This window comes from Colossoma macropomum, unplaced genomic scaffold (genome assembly GCF_904425465.1).
Source record: "Colossoma macropomum unplaced genomic scaffold, Colossoma_macropomum, whole genome shotgun sequence".
Classification (NCBI taxonomy): Eukaryota; Metazoa; Chordata; class Actinopteri; order Characiformes; family Serrasalmidae; genus Colossoma; species Colossoma macropomum.
In genome coordinates, this window is record NW_023494799.1 from 3105000 (window position 1) to 3121613 (window position 16614).

The window sequence follows — 16614 nt, forward strand, 5'->3', positions numbered from 1 at the left end:
GAGCAGCCAATTAGAACAAGGGCTTATTTATACATTTCAGCCTTAAACAAACAGCCTGTTGAATTCTAGAGGATGAAGAGATGTTCATCCCCTAAAGTGGGGATGGCCATGTGAAAAAACCACACAAACATCATGAGGAACCCACAGGGAAAAAAAAATAACCTACAAAAAAATGCAGTGTATGGGCCCTTTAATCACCTTGTGTTTGCACTTCAAATGTCCCTGATAAAATGGAACAAACAGGTCAGATTAAGAGCAGAGTGGGCTGGTCATTGCCGTTAGAACAAGAATAGACCCACACATTGGTCACTACAGTTTAAACAAGGCAAAGAAAGAGCTACCGGTGCAAAAAGAGGAAAGATATCTTTCACGGTGTGGTTAGGCTCATGTGGGCAACCATAACAAACCAGTCTGAGTAGCCACATCAATATTGGTGAGATCTTCAAAGAAAGGGAGAAAAATACAACCACTTCAAACTCAGGCATGCAAATACATTTGTGACAAAGGTCTGTCTCATTCAAAGCGCTCCGACACACGGGTGGGTATGTTTGCATATCAGAACTACGGTGGGGGGGAGAATACAGCACATCATCCAACAACCCATTCAAAGGATAAAGTTTTAATGCAACTTATACTGCCTTGAATTGTAATAATCACACACACACAGCATAAGACCATCCCTCTTCTGGAAATATCACTATCATTTAATAATAATAATAATAATAATAATAATAATAAAACCTTTACTCATATAGCACTTTCATATATTAAAACTCAAATGGCTTCACAATATATTTAAATAAAGCAGTAAAACAGTGCAAATAAGACAGTAAACAGTAAAAAAAATTAAAATATATATGTTTAATAAAAGTAAAAAGGTGAAACAATATATTCGCTTGTATGTATTAGCAATATTAATATATTAGCTCAGGGCTAATACTGCTATTTTTTTTATAATAAAACTGAGAAATTCAAAAGCAATATAACATATTAGCGTGTGGCTAGCAGATTAGCTCACAGCTGCAGTGGCTGAGACCATGTTATCTGATTTTGTACAATAATGTTTTGGCTTAAAACTTTACATCTGTGGTGGAAAAGTAATTATGGGGCATTATAAGGCAAAATAGTCCCTAAAGAAAACTTATTATTTCAGATTTTCCACTATTTTCCATCATCAACATTCCATATAAGCTCAGAAGACTCGTGTAGGTTCACTGGTGGTTTTGGATAGTAAATAAAATGTCTATATTTGTGTTGTAGTCATGGCGACCCCTGGTTCCTATCACCACCACTGTAAAGACATCTGAACCATTTCACACCTAAATCACTCGGTTTACATATCAATGATTAAATGCAGAAATTTCGAAAAAGCAATGGAATTCCCCTTTGAGCTGAGTGCACAGGGCATCAGTCTGAGTCAGGCTTAACTGCTCAAATACTGCACTTCTATAATACAGAATGCTCTAATAACTGTAAATCTAATAAAACAAAAACGAAACCAAATTATGTGATTTTTGCGAATCGTTACACCCTAATGGTGACCAAACCCACCTCACCTTCTAAACACAGCACCACTCTGACTCAATCACTCCTCTACAAGGCTGATTCACATGATTCACACTAAAACCATGTTGTGAAAGCGAGGCTCTGGATCCGCTCTCTGGTTTTCTGGCTGTTGCCCAAGAGGGAGCATGTGTAAGAGAGAGGCAGTTAAACAGACTCATCATTGCAAAACAGCCCCCCGAGCCGGCCCTCCGCGCTCCATCTCAGGCGCCGATCTCAGAGGACCACTACAGACAACCAATCTCCACAATCACGGCATATCAGTGATTTCACAGCCAGATCCAGCACCGCAGTCGCTCATCGAGATGCGTGAAACGGGCTGAGGTTCCCTCTCCAACACTGTGACACAGGAATTGTTTGGAAAAAGTAATCACATTCCAACAGACCCCCCATACCCCCCCCCCACCCCACCCCAAATACAGCTGATCCGCCAAGACACGTTTAATGTTTGAAGTTTGCATCCTCAGACTTCACTGGAGCTACTAGGCTAATGCAGTGACATCAACTTACACCGATCAGGCGTAACATTACGACCACCTCCTTGTTTCTACACTCATTGTCCATTTTATCAGCTCCACTTACTATATAGGTGCACTTTGTAGTTCTACAGTTACAGACTGTAGTCCATCTGTTTCTCTGCATACTTTGTTAACCTGTTCTTCAGTGGTCAGGACCCCCATGGACCCTCACAGAGCAGGTACTATTTGGGTGGTGGGTCATTCTCAGCACTGCAGTAACACTGACGTGGTGGTGGTGTGTTAGTGTGTGTTGTGCTGGTCTGAGTGGATCAGACACAGCAGTGCTGCTGGAGTTTTTAAACCCCTCAGTGTCACTGCTGGACTGAGAATAGTCCACCAACCAAAAATATCCAGCCAACAGTGTCCTGTGGGCAGCGTCCTGTGACCACTGATGAAGGACTAGAGGATGACCAGCACAAACTGTGCAGCAGCAGATGAGCTATCGTCTCTGACTTTACATCTACAAGGTGGACCGACAAGGTAGGAGTGTCTAATAGAGTGGACAGTGAGTGGACACAGTGTTTAAAAACTCCAGCAGCACTGCTGTGTCTGATCCACTCAGACCGACACAACACACACTAACACACTACCACCACGTCGGTGTTACTGCAGTGCTGAGAATGATCCACCACCCAAATAGTACCTGCTCTGTGAGGGTCCATGGGGGTCCTGACCACTGAAGAACAGGGTAAAAGGGGGCTAACAAAGTATCAGAGAAACAGATGGACTACAGTCTGTAACTGTAGAACTACAAAGTGCACCTATATAGTAAGTGGAGCTGATAAAATGGACAATGAGTGTAGAAACAAGGAGGTGGTCATAATGTTATGCCTGATCGGTGTAGGTGTACCAATTAGCACCAACCCATGTCGAGTTTTTAAAGAGGAAATGCACTGACTTTTCAAAATTTCTGCATATTTAAATGGTTAAGATGTAAACAGAGTCGTTCAGAGCGGTTTGGTGTGAAACGCTCTGTTCTAGAGAAACTTAGTCAGAATTGTTCACAGTGGTGGTGATGGGAACCAGACGTCCACCTCTAAAAGCTCCCTCACAAAGTTATTACATGACATGGTTATGAATACACAGTCTGAGACATCCAAGCCTTTTATTTTGGTCAAAAACACCACTTTTTGTGGCTTGAGGCTGAATGTAGTGAGCCAGACTGCCAGTTAGTCGTGGTTGTGATGTCACAGCACATGGCTGCTTTTGATTGGTCTGACTCATCTACAGGCAGTTGAGTGTTATTTTAAATTCACCCATTTGAAAGCCGTTAAGGCTCTTTATAAACTAGGCTATAACTAAACCTGCAGCTATTGTGTTTTGAAAATTGCATTCAAATTGCGATTTTAACATGAAAACGATTAATTTTTCAGCCTTAAATCTAACACTAATCTAAGTGAGCAGCTGTGGACTTGCTTGACCCAAAACTGGGCAGCTCTCTCAAAGCACCCTTTGCCTACTCTCTTGTTTTCCATTTACAAACCACTTCCTGTGTGGTGACGGTCAATACAAGTCAGAACTGTTCACGGGGGTGCTGATGGGAACCAGACGTCCACCTCTAAAAACTCCCTCACAGAAAGTTACTACATGAAATAGTTATGAATTCACTGCCTGATGACTGAGACACTGTTTTATGATAGTTTTGAGAAGATTTTGGCCTTAAAATCCATTCATGGTGGAGGGATACATGCAGGGAGTTGTGAGGCAAAATAGTCCCAAAAGAAAACTTATTTTTCCAGATTTACCACTATTTTATCATCAATATTCCATATAAACTCAGAAGACTCGTGTAGGTTCACTGGTGGTTCTGGATAGTAAATAAAATGTCTATATTTGTGTTGTAGTCATGGCGACCCCTGGTTCCTATCACCACCACTGTGAAGACATCTGAACCATTTCACACCAAACCACTCTGAATGCCTTTATTTACCTCGTAATGCCTGAAATTATGTGGAAATTTTGAACAGTCAGTGGCATCCCCCTTTAGTACACTTGATTGATTTATAAACATGGAGAATGTACAACAGCACAGCTATAAACAGTGCAGCCATCCTGAAGCCTGATCTCTCTCTGGACTTTGTCCATTGCTTTATATATTTGTGTGAATTAGATTTTCCCCCAATCAGTCTCCTTTATCAGTGGGGTCTTGTGCACATTTGCATAAAGGCAAACTTTTCATCAAGCTGCTTCTCTGACGCTGGGGTCGGCCCCTCTGCTGTCATACTCTTCCTGCCATTGTTGGACCACTAGTGGAACTGGTGTGGGGGGGTTCCCAGTGAAGTAAAGCTCTGATTACTGCACTGATGTTGAGGAAATGAGCATCAGGCTGTGAGGTGAGATCACGGAGGGATTTTGGTGGAGAAGATAGTTTCCATATTTCTAAACATAGCATGGACTTCACAAAAAACATCAGGGAATTTCTGGAAAAACTCCGCAAGTGATTCAACTGGATAAGTGAAAGGTATCAGTGGCAAACTAGGGCTGAACAGCTTGCAGGAAAATATCTAATTCTGATATTTTCTGATCAATATTCCACTCATTTTTCAGAAATGCTCATTTGAAGTCATTCAGAGTGGTTTGGTGTGAAATGGTTCAGATCTCTTCACAATGGTGGTGATAGGAACCAGGGGTCGCCATGACTACAACACAAATATAGACATTTTATTTACTATCCAGAACCACCAGTGAACCTACACGAGTCTTCTGAGATGTTGATGATGGGAAAATAGTGGAAAGTCGGAAAAAAATATGTTTTCTTTTGGGACTATTTTGCCTCACAGAATCCTGCATGTATCCCTCCAGATTTAAAAAATATGTTTTAGGCCAAAATCTTTCAAAACTAACATAAACCAATGTCACAGATAATCAGTTTGTTTGTAACCATTTCATGTAGTAACTTTCTGTGAGGGAGCTTTTAGAGGTGGATGTCTGGTTCCTATCACCACCACTGTGAACAATTCTGACTCGGTAAGTTTCTCTAGAACAGAGCGTTTCACACCAAACCACTCTGAACGACTCTGTTTACATCTTAACTATTTAATTATACTGAAATATATTTTAAAAAGTTGGAATTCCCCTTTAAGTCCCGGGATATTTATTTTGGCCGAGAAGACCAGAACATCCACTTTTTGTGGCTTGAGGCTGAATCTAGTGAGCCAGACTGCCAGTTAGTTGTGGTTGTGATGTCACAGTGCATGGCTGCTTTTGATTGGTCTGACTCATCTACAGTCAGTTGAGTGCTATTTTAAATTTACCCACTTCATGCTGTTCATAAACTAGCCTATAATTAAAACTGCAGCCCTTGTGTTTTGAAAATTGCACTCAAATTGCGATTCTCTTATGAAAATGATTAATCTGTCAGCTCTAAATCTAACACAGTGAGTAATGGTGAGACTTGCTTGACCTAAAAACTGGACTGCGCTCTCACAGCACCCTTGGCTCAGTCCTTTGTCTTCTGTTTATCAACCATTTCCTGTGTGGCCGCGGCCAATACAGGCAACAGAACGCCACAGGGAATAGAATATAATGAGTGAGGAACCATGGGAGGAATTATAATAGTTTCACATGAGTTTAAATGACGCCGCTCAGAACCACAGAGACGCTCACTGCGCACAACATTTCAAATACAATCCTGTATTAAAGGAAGGTCCACGTTTATAGACAACAGTCAGTCACACAGTGTCAGAAAGCACATTATTAACTCTATTAGAGATCAGAGAGGCAGGTGTGTGATGGTTTAGTCATGCAGTTAGCAGAGCTGAACGATTTGGGAAAAAAAAAACATATCAATTGTGATTTTTCTGACCAATATTGTGATTTAAAAGCAGTAATTTTCTATAAATGATCTGTTTTTTGGCCAAAAAGAGCAGAATATCCACTTTTTCTTTAATGCAGCGTGAATGCTGAGTGTGTCAGTTAGTTGTGATGGTTGTGATGTCACACATACAGAACATGGGTGTTTTGTAGCTTCTGATTGGTCCAGCTCACCTACAGGCAGCTTACAAGCTCTGTGTTATTTGCTTATTTTTCCATTTGAAAATTGAGACACTGTTGATGTTGGATTATGAAGAAGAAACTGCAGCTCTTGTAATTTGATAACTGCACTCTTTCAAATTACGCTTTTGATATAAAAACAATTAATTTTTCAGTCTTAGCTGTTAGCACCATGCTAACAGGTGGGGTATAAGCAGAGCTGGTTTATGAGGAGCCTGGCCACTCCCTATTTCCCCCGTTATATCAAAAAACAGGGCTGCAAAACGCCAAAGGGGCGAGTCCTCAATGAACAGGGGTGAATGGAGCTCAACAGCTAAAAACGAAAAGTTAAAATAGTTTCTAATCAGTCGCCCTTTAATTTCAGAAAGTAGGAGAATGTATTTCACTAAAAAAACAAAGAAAACTCACCTGTATGTTTACTTTTTTCTACAGCAAACGGGTTTTGGGCAGCAGGACGCCAACATTATTTCTACTGAGCGCTGGTTGGTCAGCATTGCTGCTACTGAGTGCTGATTGGTTAGCATTGCTGCTACTGAGTGCTGATTGGTTAGAATTGCTGCTACTGAGCGCTGACTGGTTAGCATTACTGCTCCTGAGTGCTGAATGGTTAGCATTGCTGCTACTGAGTGCTGGTTGGTTAGCATTGCTGCTCCTGAGTGCTGAATGGTTAGCATTGCTGCTACTGAGTGCTGATTGGTTAGAACTGCTGCTACTGAGTGCTGATTGGTTAGAACTGCTGCTACTGAGTGCTGATTGGTTAGAATTGCTGCTACAGAGTGCTGGTTGGTTAGCTTTACTGCTACTAAGTGCTGATTGGTTAGCATTGCTGCTACTGAGTGCTGATTGATTAGCTTTACTGCTACTGAATGCTGATTGATTAGCTTTACTGCTACTGAGTGCTGATTGATTAGCTTTACTGCTACTGAGTGCTGACTGGTTAGCCTTGCTGCTCATTGGCTGTTCACACTCACTGACGTCATGAACGTAAACAAGGTGCCGTATTAAACTCCTATAACTCGAGTTCAAAAGCGTTTAAAAATATAACAGCAGTGATAAAATGTTTTATCGTTCTGTGTTCAGGATATGAAAACATTCTTTTATCTTAAAAATGTTTAAGCATTTATAAACTATGACTTTACTCACTCAGAAGCGCCCTCTAGTGTTTGAGAAACCCAGAAGACATTACAGAGCGGGAATTCTCCTCTCTGGAATAACCTTCCTTACTCATTACCTACATTAGCCTCATAGCTACAGTGCTAAAACTAAAGAAGCAAACTTCAGATAATGAACACATCTTGGCTGATAAACTACATTTGGGCTAAAAGTAAATGTAGTATTTCATCAGCAACAAGCATAACATTCACTGCCTCATGGTCATTTTCTGCAAAGTCAACAAAAACGCAGCTTATCTGGGAGTAAATTACTACAATCAGAGATAATCTGGCAAAGACAACAATGACATCATATGAAGAGCTACATCCCAGCAGAGCAGCCAATTACACTGACCTGTAAACACAGCTGGGAAATGAAGAGTGGTGGAAACTAGGGGGGGCGCAATCGGGAATTTCTTTCACCAGTTCTGACTTATTTGCAGCCCAACTGAATATTTTGGCCTGTTTAATTAGTCTTTTTTAACTACCAGCCCATTTCTAAAACTTTCAATCAGCCAAAGTTGCAGTATAAATAAAATTATTCACTCTTTAATGAGCCAAAGTGCCATTTTAAATGCATAAATGAAAAATGAGTTGCCTATTTGAACAACATGAGTCAAATAAAGTGAAAGTGAGTGGCTGTTTAGCGCAGTGAGTCACGCATAATTACTCGGTGACATTTCGGTTGAGGTGTAGCAGCAGCATTCAAATGCAGCGCGACGCTCAGACCTGCCTCACAACATTCACCTCGTAAAACTGCAACACAGATCAGCCAAAATCAAAGTAATAAACTGGCCGATTGCCTGTCTGGAGCCGAAATCTGATCCGATCTCAGCTGATAATGATGCCTACTGGAAAGACCACCATCATCAAGCTCTGTGTCGGAGTCGAAGATTTTAAAACGGTTCTCCTTTAATTAGTGATTGAGAGCAAAACAATTTCAACACAGCATCAAAAAATCTAAAGCAGGGCTTCCCAAAGTCGGCTGTGACGATATTTCATTCGGCCCAACGACAAACATAGTTCTATACTATACTGACACAGAATGCAATGTAATGCTATAAAACACTTTTCTTTTAAAAAACTCGGCCCACCACAAACATTCTGGCCCCCCCAAACCGCTGGTCTTACGTTACGTATTTTTGAGACGGTGTATGTAAATGTAAAACAGTCCGGCCGATACTTTCCTCGCTCTCCTCTGCGCGTCTTTCATTTACCATCTTTCATGGAAACTACTGTCAATAATCAAAAATAGGCATCTGTGTGCAGCCTATCAGTGTAAAGTAAGCAGGGAGGGGCGGGGCTTATGCTGTGGACACACCCACACTCAAATGACCGATTTTTTTCTGAAGAGCTTATAAAATCTAGAGGTTGTGATTTTTGGGGTGTATTTTTAATAGAATGGTGCTAAAAAGTTTTGCGTTTTAGGGCCACTGTTAATAAAAATAAAAACAGTAGACTTTGAGAACAAATTCGTACCATTTTGAGAAAAAAAAGTCGTAATATTCCGAGAAAAAAGTCGTAATATTTGAAGGCTAAAGTGGGCTAACTGTAGGGGGGCTGCTATAACTGTTGCTGTTCTGGCGCCGGAGCTCCACTCACTCCCGACTCTCTGTGGATCATTTTGATCATCATTCTCACTGTCTGTGAAACTTCATGCCCTCTTTGAATGGGGGAGATGGAGCCCCGATAGCCGTGTAGACGACCCTGCCTGAGATTCTCCTTCAACAACACAGACAGACAGTTTCCTCCGAGTCCGTCTGGCTCTTTATTCTAGATAAACACGGTTTCCTGCTCAGCCGTTTCAGCCGGTTCTTATACTAATAACAGGCTGGTGCTGATGTGCAGGAGAGACAGGGAGGCTGAGTGTTTCTTTATGGATGAATCGATATGAAAGTATAACTCCACCAACTCACCGCCCCTCATTTAACACGAGGAGGTGCTGCCTTCACTTCACAAAGCCTTTAGCCACAATATTGCGATCTTTCCTGGTATTAATGCCACTTTAATGCCGTAATTCTACAACTTTTTTTTCGAAATAGTACGACTTTATTCTCAAAATATCACACCGTACAACTTTTTTCTCAAAATATTATGACTTTTTCCTCGAAGTCTACTATTTTTATTTTTATTAACAGTGGCCCTAAAATGCCGTCGTATATATTGAAGAATTATTTTTTTATTTTTTATTTTTCTGAGATAAACTAATCAAGACTTTTTAACACATAAAATAATATAAATCATATCAACCCTGAATCGTTAGCCCTTATTAGTTACTAAAAACTCACTTGAGACAAAAAGTCCATCAGCTCAGAAGCGCTGAGTCCAGCTATAAATGTTCTCATCAGAGAAATACTCTCAAGTGGGATGTAAAACATTCACCAGCAGGAAGTTCGAATGGAACGTGCACAGTTATTTTATTCCACACTGACTGCAAAGCCTGCATTTGAGCATTTGCTCTCACTAGCCCACTGACCTACGCCAAATCATGCTTTTGCACAGCATAAGAGGAAACGGCTGAACTGCTCTGGCTGATTGTGCAATTAAAAAGGTTCACAGAGAGTGGAAACATTAAGGGTACATTCACAGTGACCATCAGTTCATCCTGTGGTCAAAACTGTCTCACCACTCAGAAAACATTCCACTGCAACAAAAGCTATGAGAAAATATTAATGATTATATTGCTGTGGTCAGAAGAAAACCTCGTATCTCCAAAATGGTAACTTTACAGGAGAAGGAAAAAACCTTCTTTACTTTTAATGTAAGTCAATGGAACCAGAATTTCTTCCAAATAATTTCAGGCCGTTTCTTTTGGTCCATTCATCACGAAATTTGCACACAACGTAAAGAGCAACAGGCATTTTCAAATTATGACAAAAACTGAAAAATGATAAAAATGGAGATACGAGGTTTTCTTCCCACAATAGCCATATATCATAAATCCGCCATATCAGTATTGGATGTATAGTGTAGCGGTTTTGGTGTTACACCACAAAACAACTGATAATAAGAAAAAAACAAGTATTACATCCATGCCTGCTACACCCTTGGATGTAGAGCTTGTAAAGATGGTTCTTCAAGCCTTCTTTAGTCAAGAAAATGGTTCTATACAGAACCATGGACACTCAAAGGACACTTTGCATGATTAAAGGGTTCTTTGCATCATGAAAGGGCACTTCAGATTAATGAAGAGTGTGTTGAAGATGGTTCCCTTTCCAAAAAGGGTTCCACTATTGTCACCTTTTTTTGGTACTATATAGAACCCTTTTTGGTAAAAGTGTACTAAATTCAGTTACTGGACATGAATGGGTTAAGCCAGGCCCTCATCGTACTCTGAAAAGATTCTCACTTGCAGCTTGAAAATGATTGAACCGGTATTATTAGTTCCAGCTAAGCTGAGTCTGAGTCATCGGCTGACTTGGAGACGTTCTCAGTTCAGCCCATCGCCGATCCTTGAGGAAAAAAGGGGGGAAAAAAAAGAACCCGCCTCTTTCCATTTCTCCCGCAAACAACTTTCTAACATCTGCTCCTCATTTTGTTGGAGAGGATGTTGCTGCGCACTCGAGAGCGGACAGGGAAAGGGGGAAAGAGGGAAAGAGGGAAAGAGGGAGGGGCGGCTATTTCTTTCACAAAGCCTGGAAAGCCCGAGCTTACGGTTGACCAACACTTCCTCTGTGTGCAATCCAGGGCATAAAGCAGTGAAGAAATACGTTATATGTCCAAAAGTATCTGGACAGCCCTTGTAGTGAGTGCATTCAGGAACCTTAAGGCTCCCAGCTTGCATAATCTCCAGAGAAAAGCATTGACAAACAGAATGAGACACCCTAGAGAAGCCAAAGGCCTAAGGTCTCCATGCCCAGTGCCAAGTGTGCCACCACTGGGCTGTGGAGCAGCAGAGCTGCGTTCTCTGGAGTGATGGAGCTCCAAATACGTTTGGGATGAGTCGGAGTGATCCAGAACTGACCATCCAACATCAGTACCTGACCTCACTAATGCTCAATCAAATCCTCACAGCAATGTTCCAACATCTAGAGCCTTCCCAGAAGAGTAGAGGCTGTTACTACAGCTCAAACTCACTATTAATACCCTTCATTTCAGAAGAAACACTGGAGTCTGTAGACTTTTGGACATATAGTGAACACTGTTATTTCATCAGCCAGCCTGAAAATTTTCCAGTTATCTGTGATACATTCACCACAACGTCCGATAAAAGGAACGAGCCTGTTTCTCATCTAGGCTACTTTATATTCAGGCCTGGCTTTGGATCAGTTTCCTACCCTCCACCATCTGGCTTCAAGTAGACTAAATCCAGCAGGGGGGTGAAGAGCTCTCAGCCCACATTTTCACTCTCCTTCCCCACAAATATACAGCTCAATCCCATTTGGATCACTGTGTTGACAACAAAACAAGGGTCTGAGCGATATATCGGTTGGCTGATAATACAGGCCGATACTGAGGCCTGGCAGACTTACTGATATTGGCAAAATTCATACTGAAGCATCAACAATTCATAGCTTGTTTTATTCTGTAAAAAACTGCTTGTGACGATTATGACCATATTAATTTGTCACAATAGATTAATTTGTTGCCTCAATATAGTAATTTGAGTATTCAATATACTAATTTGTGGCCTCAATACAGTCATTGTTGCCTCAATATAGTAATTCAAGGACTCAATATATTAATTTGTGGCTTCAATACAGTAATTTGTGGTCTCAATACAGTAATTTGTGGCCTCAATATGGTAATTTGTGGCCTCAATATAGTGATTTGTGACCCCACAAATATACAGCTCAATCCCATTTGGATCACTGTGCTGGCAATAAAACTAGGGTCTGAGCGATACATCGGTTGGCTGATAATACAGGCCGATACTGAGGCCTGGCAGACTTACTGATATTGGCAAAGTTCTTGCTGAAGCATCAACAATTCATCAACAATTGGTGGCTGTAAAACCTGCTTATGACCATCAGAAAACAGCCGCTGGCTCACAAGCAAATACTTATAAAGACGGCCGGAGTAACAGACACCATCAGCTCACTTCTATCACAGCAATGGAAGCTGAACATGAAACAAGATCATGACAAAACCATGCATGTATAACAGTGAACTGTATCCAAACCTAGCTTTTAGCATGACGATAACAATTTACAACACAAATAAACTTTTCCTGTAAAGAGAATGTTGTAAGTACTGTAACACACTGTACTGTATTTAAGCAGTAGAACACGGAGGGAGTGTGTTATCATGAAATAACATCACGGCTGTGATTTGGTCGCCGTAGATCATCACAGCCGTGATGTTATTGGCGATAACACACTCCTCGAGTGTTCTATTGCTTTAATACAACAGTTAAATAAATAAAGTAATAAATTAATAAACTGGGCCGTGAACGCGGCGTTTAATATGTTTTAATGTTCGCAGTTCCTTCACCAAATTATAGTTCCTTAACGAGCAGCTTGTTGCTACGTGAGAGTAACGAACTCCGCCCACTCGCTGCACAGCCTGCTGTAAGCCCCGCCTTTTGAAGTACAGACTGAGCCATAAAACTGCCGCAATATCAAGTTCAGCTCAGTTTTGTCAGTTTTTGCCAGATCAGTATTAATGTTGTTTTGTTCCAGCCAGTCTGTAAAGCATCTTACAGCCCATTTAGTTTGGCGAATGGTGTTGGGTTCATTTCTGGCTGATTCCAGGTTGTACAGCTGTTCTTCTGTCACAGCTGCCGACTGAAAAGCTGCTCAGTGGTGATGACAGTTTGGGAATTTAGTGTCGTCTCATCTTCAGAGTCTGACCAAATCGGCTGTCGGTCAAATGTGATCTTAAAAGTGTCCATTTTCTGTTTGCGGCAAAGTAAGAAGTAAAAACGTTCAAATGTCTTGAGCGCCTCCTACAGCTGTCAAAGTCGTTGCTTAGCAACGGCGTCTCAGCGGAGTGATACGGTGTTTGTGAAAAAAACGTGATGTTATTTCACCATTAGAACGCTTCTCAACCAATCAGCTTGTGTGGCCGGAACTAACTGTTGTATAATGTATTATGTTTATTCTACAGTGCCGTAACATACTGTACTCTGTCATACCAGATCGTAGTGTATTGTATTGTATTGTACCGTAACGTGTCGTATTTGGGTCAAAACACATTGTACTGCCAGTAATGTTTCATATTGTCTTGCAACATATTGTACAGTATCGTAATGTATAGTACTGTAACGTATCGTACCGTGTCATACTTTGTTATGCACTGTTCTGTATCATAATGTACCACGATGAATAATAATGTATTGTATTTATCATAACACACTGTGCTGTACTGTAACATACTGTACTGTATGGTACTTAAAGCACTGTATCATACTGTATCGTAACATACTGTACTGTATCATATCTAGTGTATTAACTCCAGGTTAACATATTAGATTGTGATTCTACTGACATTTTTGTAGTGTGTCTATTGTAAAGCCTCTAATATTGTTCTTTTATTATGTTAGAAGCTCTAATAACCTGTACATGAAAATATTAGCTACATTTTTCACTGTATTATTTTCCACAGATTTGTACATTGAGGCCACAAGTTAAGCTTATCATAATTCATGGCTTCAGTATATTAATTTGTGGCCTCAATATAGTAATTCATTGATTCAATATAGTAATTCATGGGTTCAATATAGTAATTTGTGGCCTCAATATATTTTGACCTCAATATATTAAAGTGTGGACTCAATGTAGTAATTTGTGGCCTCAATACAGTAATTCATGCACTCAAGATATTACTTTGTGACCATGCCTTATCAAAAAAGAATCACTTTGGGGCTCCGCAGAATCGAGACACCACAGTATCGAACCGAATCATGAATCTGGTGAATCGTTACACCCCTATGACCAGACATAACGCCAACAAACCAACCCAAAGCTGCTGTCCTGTCCATGTCCACGCCTTATAATCAGATGGCATCGCCCTGAAAGTGAGATTTCAACTTTTTTAAACTATGACCGCCAGTTTTCCGCGCAGCGTTTGTAGTTTATATTTAACCGAACCGAATCAAAGTTAACCAACACACCTCTGGATGAAGGTGCAGGTCAAGCCAGCCCCTTCTCAAGTTTCTCACCACTTTCAGTGCCAGAAATAGCCAAATGAGCTGCGGCCGTGCCGCACAAAGCCCTGGACATTACCTGAACCTCGGGGAGTCTTTGAGACACTCCTCAAAATCCACCGTGATCTTCATCTCCTCCGTCGGAGTCGCGGCTCTCAGCTAAAGACGGCTTTAAAAACAGAGATCAGCGGCGCTGTTAGCGAGCTAGCTTAGCCAGTGGAAACGACACCGACCAGCTAAACTAACCAGCAAACCAGCAACGGGAAACCCGGCGAGCCCTCCGCTGGCTGTCGGACTGAGGCACAGTTATGCCCCGGGGTCATATATTTACACACAAACGCGGGTCAGACTGGAGTTGCAGAATAGCCTTGAATTTTCTGAGCACTGAAACTGCCCAGTTCTCTCCGACCAGTGGACGGGGCGGCTCCAGTTCACTCGCGACCAATAGGGTGCAGCCGTAGAATGAGTGGCGGCTCAGACAGCCAATAGAATAGCACGAGGCGGGATTTTTGTGCTCTGCGCTTCGTGATTGGTCCGGAGGAGAAGCTGCGCGGCTCCTACGCTCCGAGTAGGTTTCGATTCAGACGTGAAAGGTGTGAATTATTATAATTCAGAAAGGGGTTATAAAAATATACAATCCCTTTCTGACTTATAATGAAATAAATGTGTAATAAATACAATAAATAGCAATAAACAAATATATATACATATATATGCACTTTGTCGTTCTACAGTTACAGACTGTAGTCCATCTGTTTCTCTGCATACTTTGTTAGCCCCCTTTTACCCTGTTCTTCAGTGGTCAGGACCCCCATGGACCCTCACAGAGCAGGTACTATTTGGGTGGTGGATCATTCTTAGCACTGCAGTAACACTGATGTGGTGGTGGTGTGTTAGTGTGTGTTGCGCTGGTCTGAGTGGATCAGACACAGCAGTGCTGCTGGAGTTTTTAAACCCCTCAGTGTCACTGCTGGACTGAGAATAGTCCACCAACCAAAAATATCCAGCCAACAGCGTCCTGTGGGCAGCGGCCTGTGACCACTGATGAAGGACTAGAGGGACGACCAACACAAACTGTGCAGCAGCAGATGAGCTATCGTTTCTGACTTCACATCTGCAAGGTGGACCGACAAGGTAGGAGTGTCTAATAGAGTGGACAGTGAGTGGACACAGTGTTTATAAACTCCAGCAGCACTGCTGTGTCTGATCCACTCGCACCAGCACAACACACACCAACACACCACCACCACGTCAGTGTTACCGCAGTGCTGAAAATGATCCACCACCCAAATAGTACCTCCTCTGTGAGGGTCCATGGGGGTCCTGACCACTGAAGAACAGGGTAACAAAGTATGCAGAGAAACAGATGGACTACAGTCTGTAGCTGTGGGACTACAAAGTGCTCCTATATGGTCAGTAGAGCTGATATAATGGACAGTGAGTGTAGAAACAAGGAGGTGGTCATAATGTTATGGCTGATCAGTTTATATTATGCACTGAGGATGGTAAAATATATTGATATGCAAATTTTTAGTGTTTAAATAACCAAGGCTGCCATTGCAGGACTACATTATTCATTAATATTATTCAGTACATGTGGTTTGAAACATTTTCAGAAAGCTGCAGTATCTGAGCTCCATGTTTCAAGTTCAGCATGGCCTCATTTACTCCAGTGGCCATTACCAGAGTCCAAAAATAGGACTGAAACTACTGAATGAGCTGGACATTACTGCCCTCTTGTGGCCAAGTGTTATAGGTACATACCATTTTGAATGAATGAGCACTTTTACTGTTTTCTATCTTGAAGGATTTAAATGTTTAAGATAGGAACAGCCTCTACTCTTCCTGGGTGGCTTTACACTAGATGCTGGAACATTGCTGCGAGGATTTGATTGAGCATTAGTGAGGTCAGGTACTGATGTTGGATGGTCAGTTCTGGATCACTCCAACTCATCCCAAAGGTATTGGATGGAGCACCATGACTCCAGAGCTCCACTGCTCCACAGCCCAATGCTGGGGGGCTTTATACCTCTCTAGCCCACACTTGGCATTGGGCATGGTGACCTTAGGCTCATGTACAGCTACTCCAGAGCGTCCAACTCTATTGGTCAATGCTTTTCTAGGGAGATTTTACAAGCAGTGTGGGCAATGGGTGACCCTAAAAGTAGTATGATGGTAAAATAGTGCAAAATCTGAAATACTTTTTTTTTGGGGGGGACTATTTTGCCTCACAACGCCCTGCATATTATGTATCCCTCCACCATGGATGGATTTTAGGCCAAAATCTTCTTAAAACTATCAT

The 16614-nt window shown here is 41.6% G+C and overlaps 1 protein-coding gene across 2 annotated transcripts in view; it reads right to left on the reverse strand.

Moving 5' to 3' along the window:
* Nucleotides 1–14735, reverse strand: part of LOC118819560 (arf-GAP with coiled-coil, ANK repeat and PH domain-containing protein 2-like) — a 96894-nt gene extending 82159 nt beyond the window's left edge. For both annotated transcript variants that reach the window (XM_036587416.1, XM_036587415.1), the window contains exon 1: nt 14392–14735. In XM_036587416.1, coding sequence (XP_036443309.1) covers nt 14392–14444 — 53 coding nt within the window. In that variant the 5' untranslated portion in view covers nt 14445–14735. The remainder of the gene's footprint in view (nt 1–14391) is intronic.
* Nucleotides 14736–16614: the final 1879 nt, after the last annotated feature.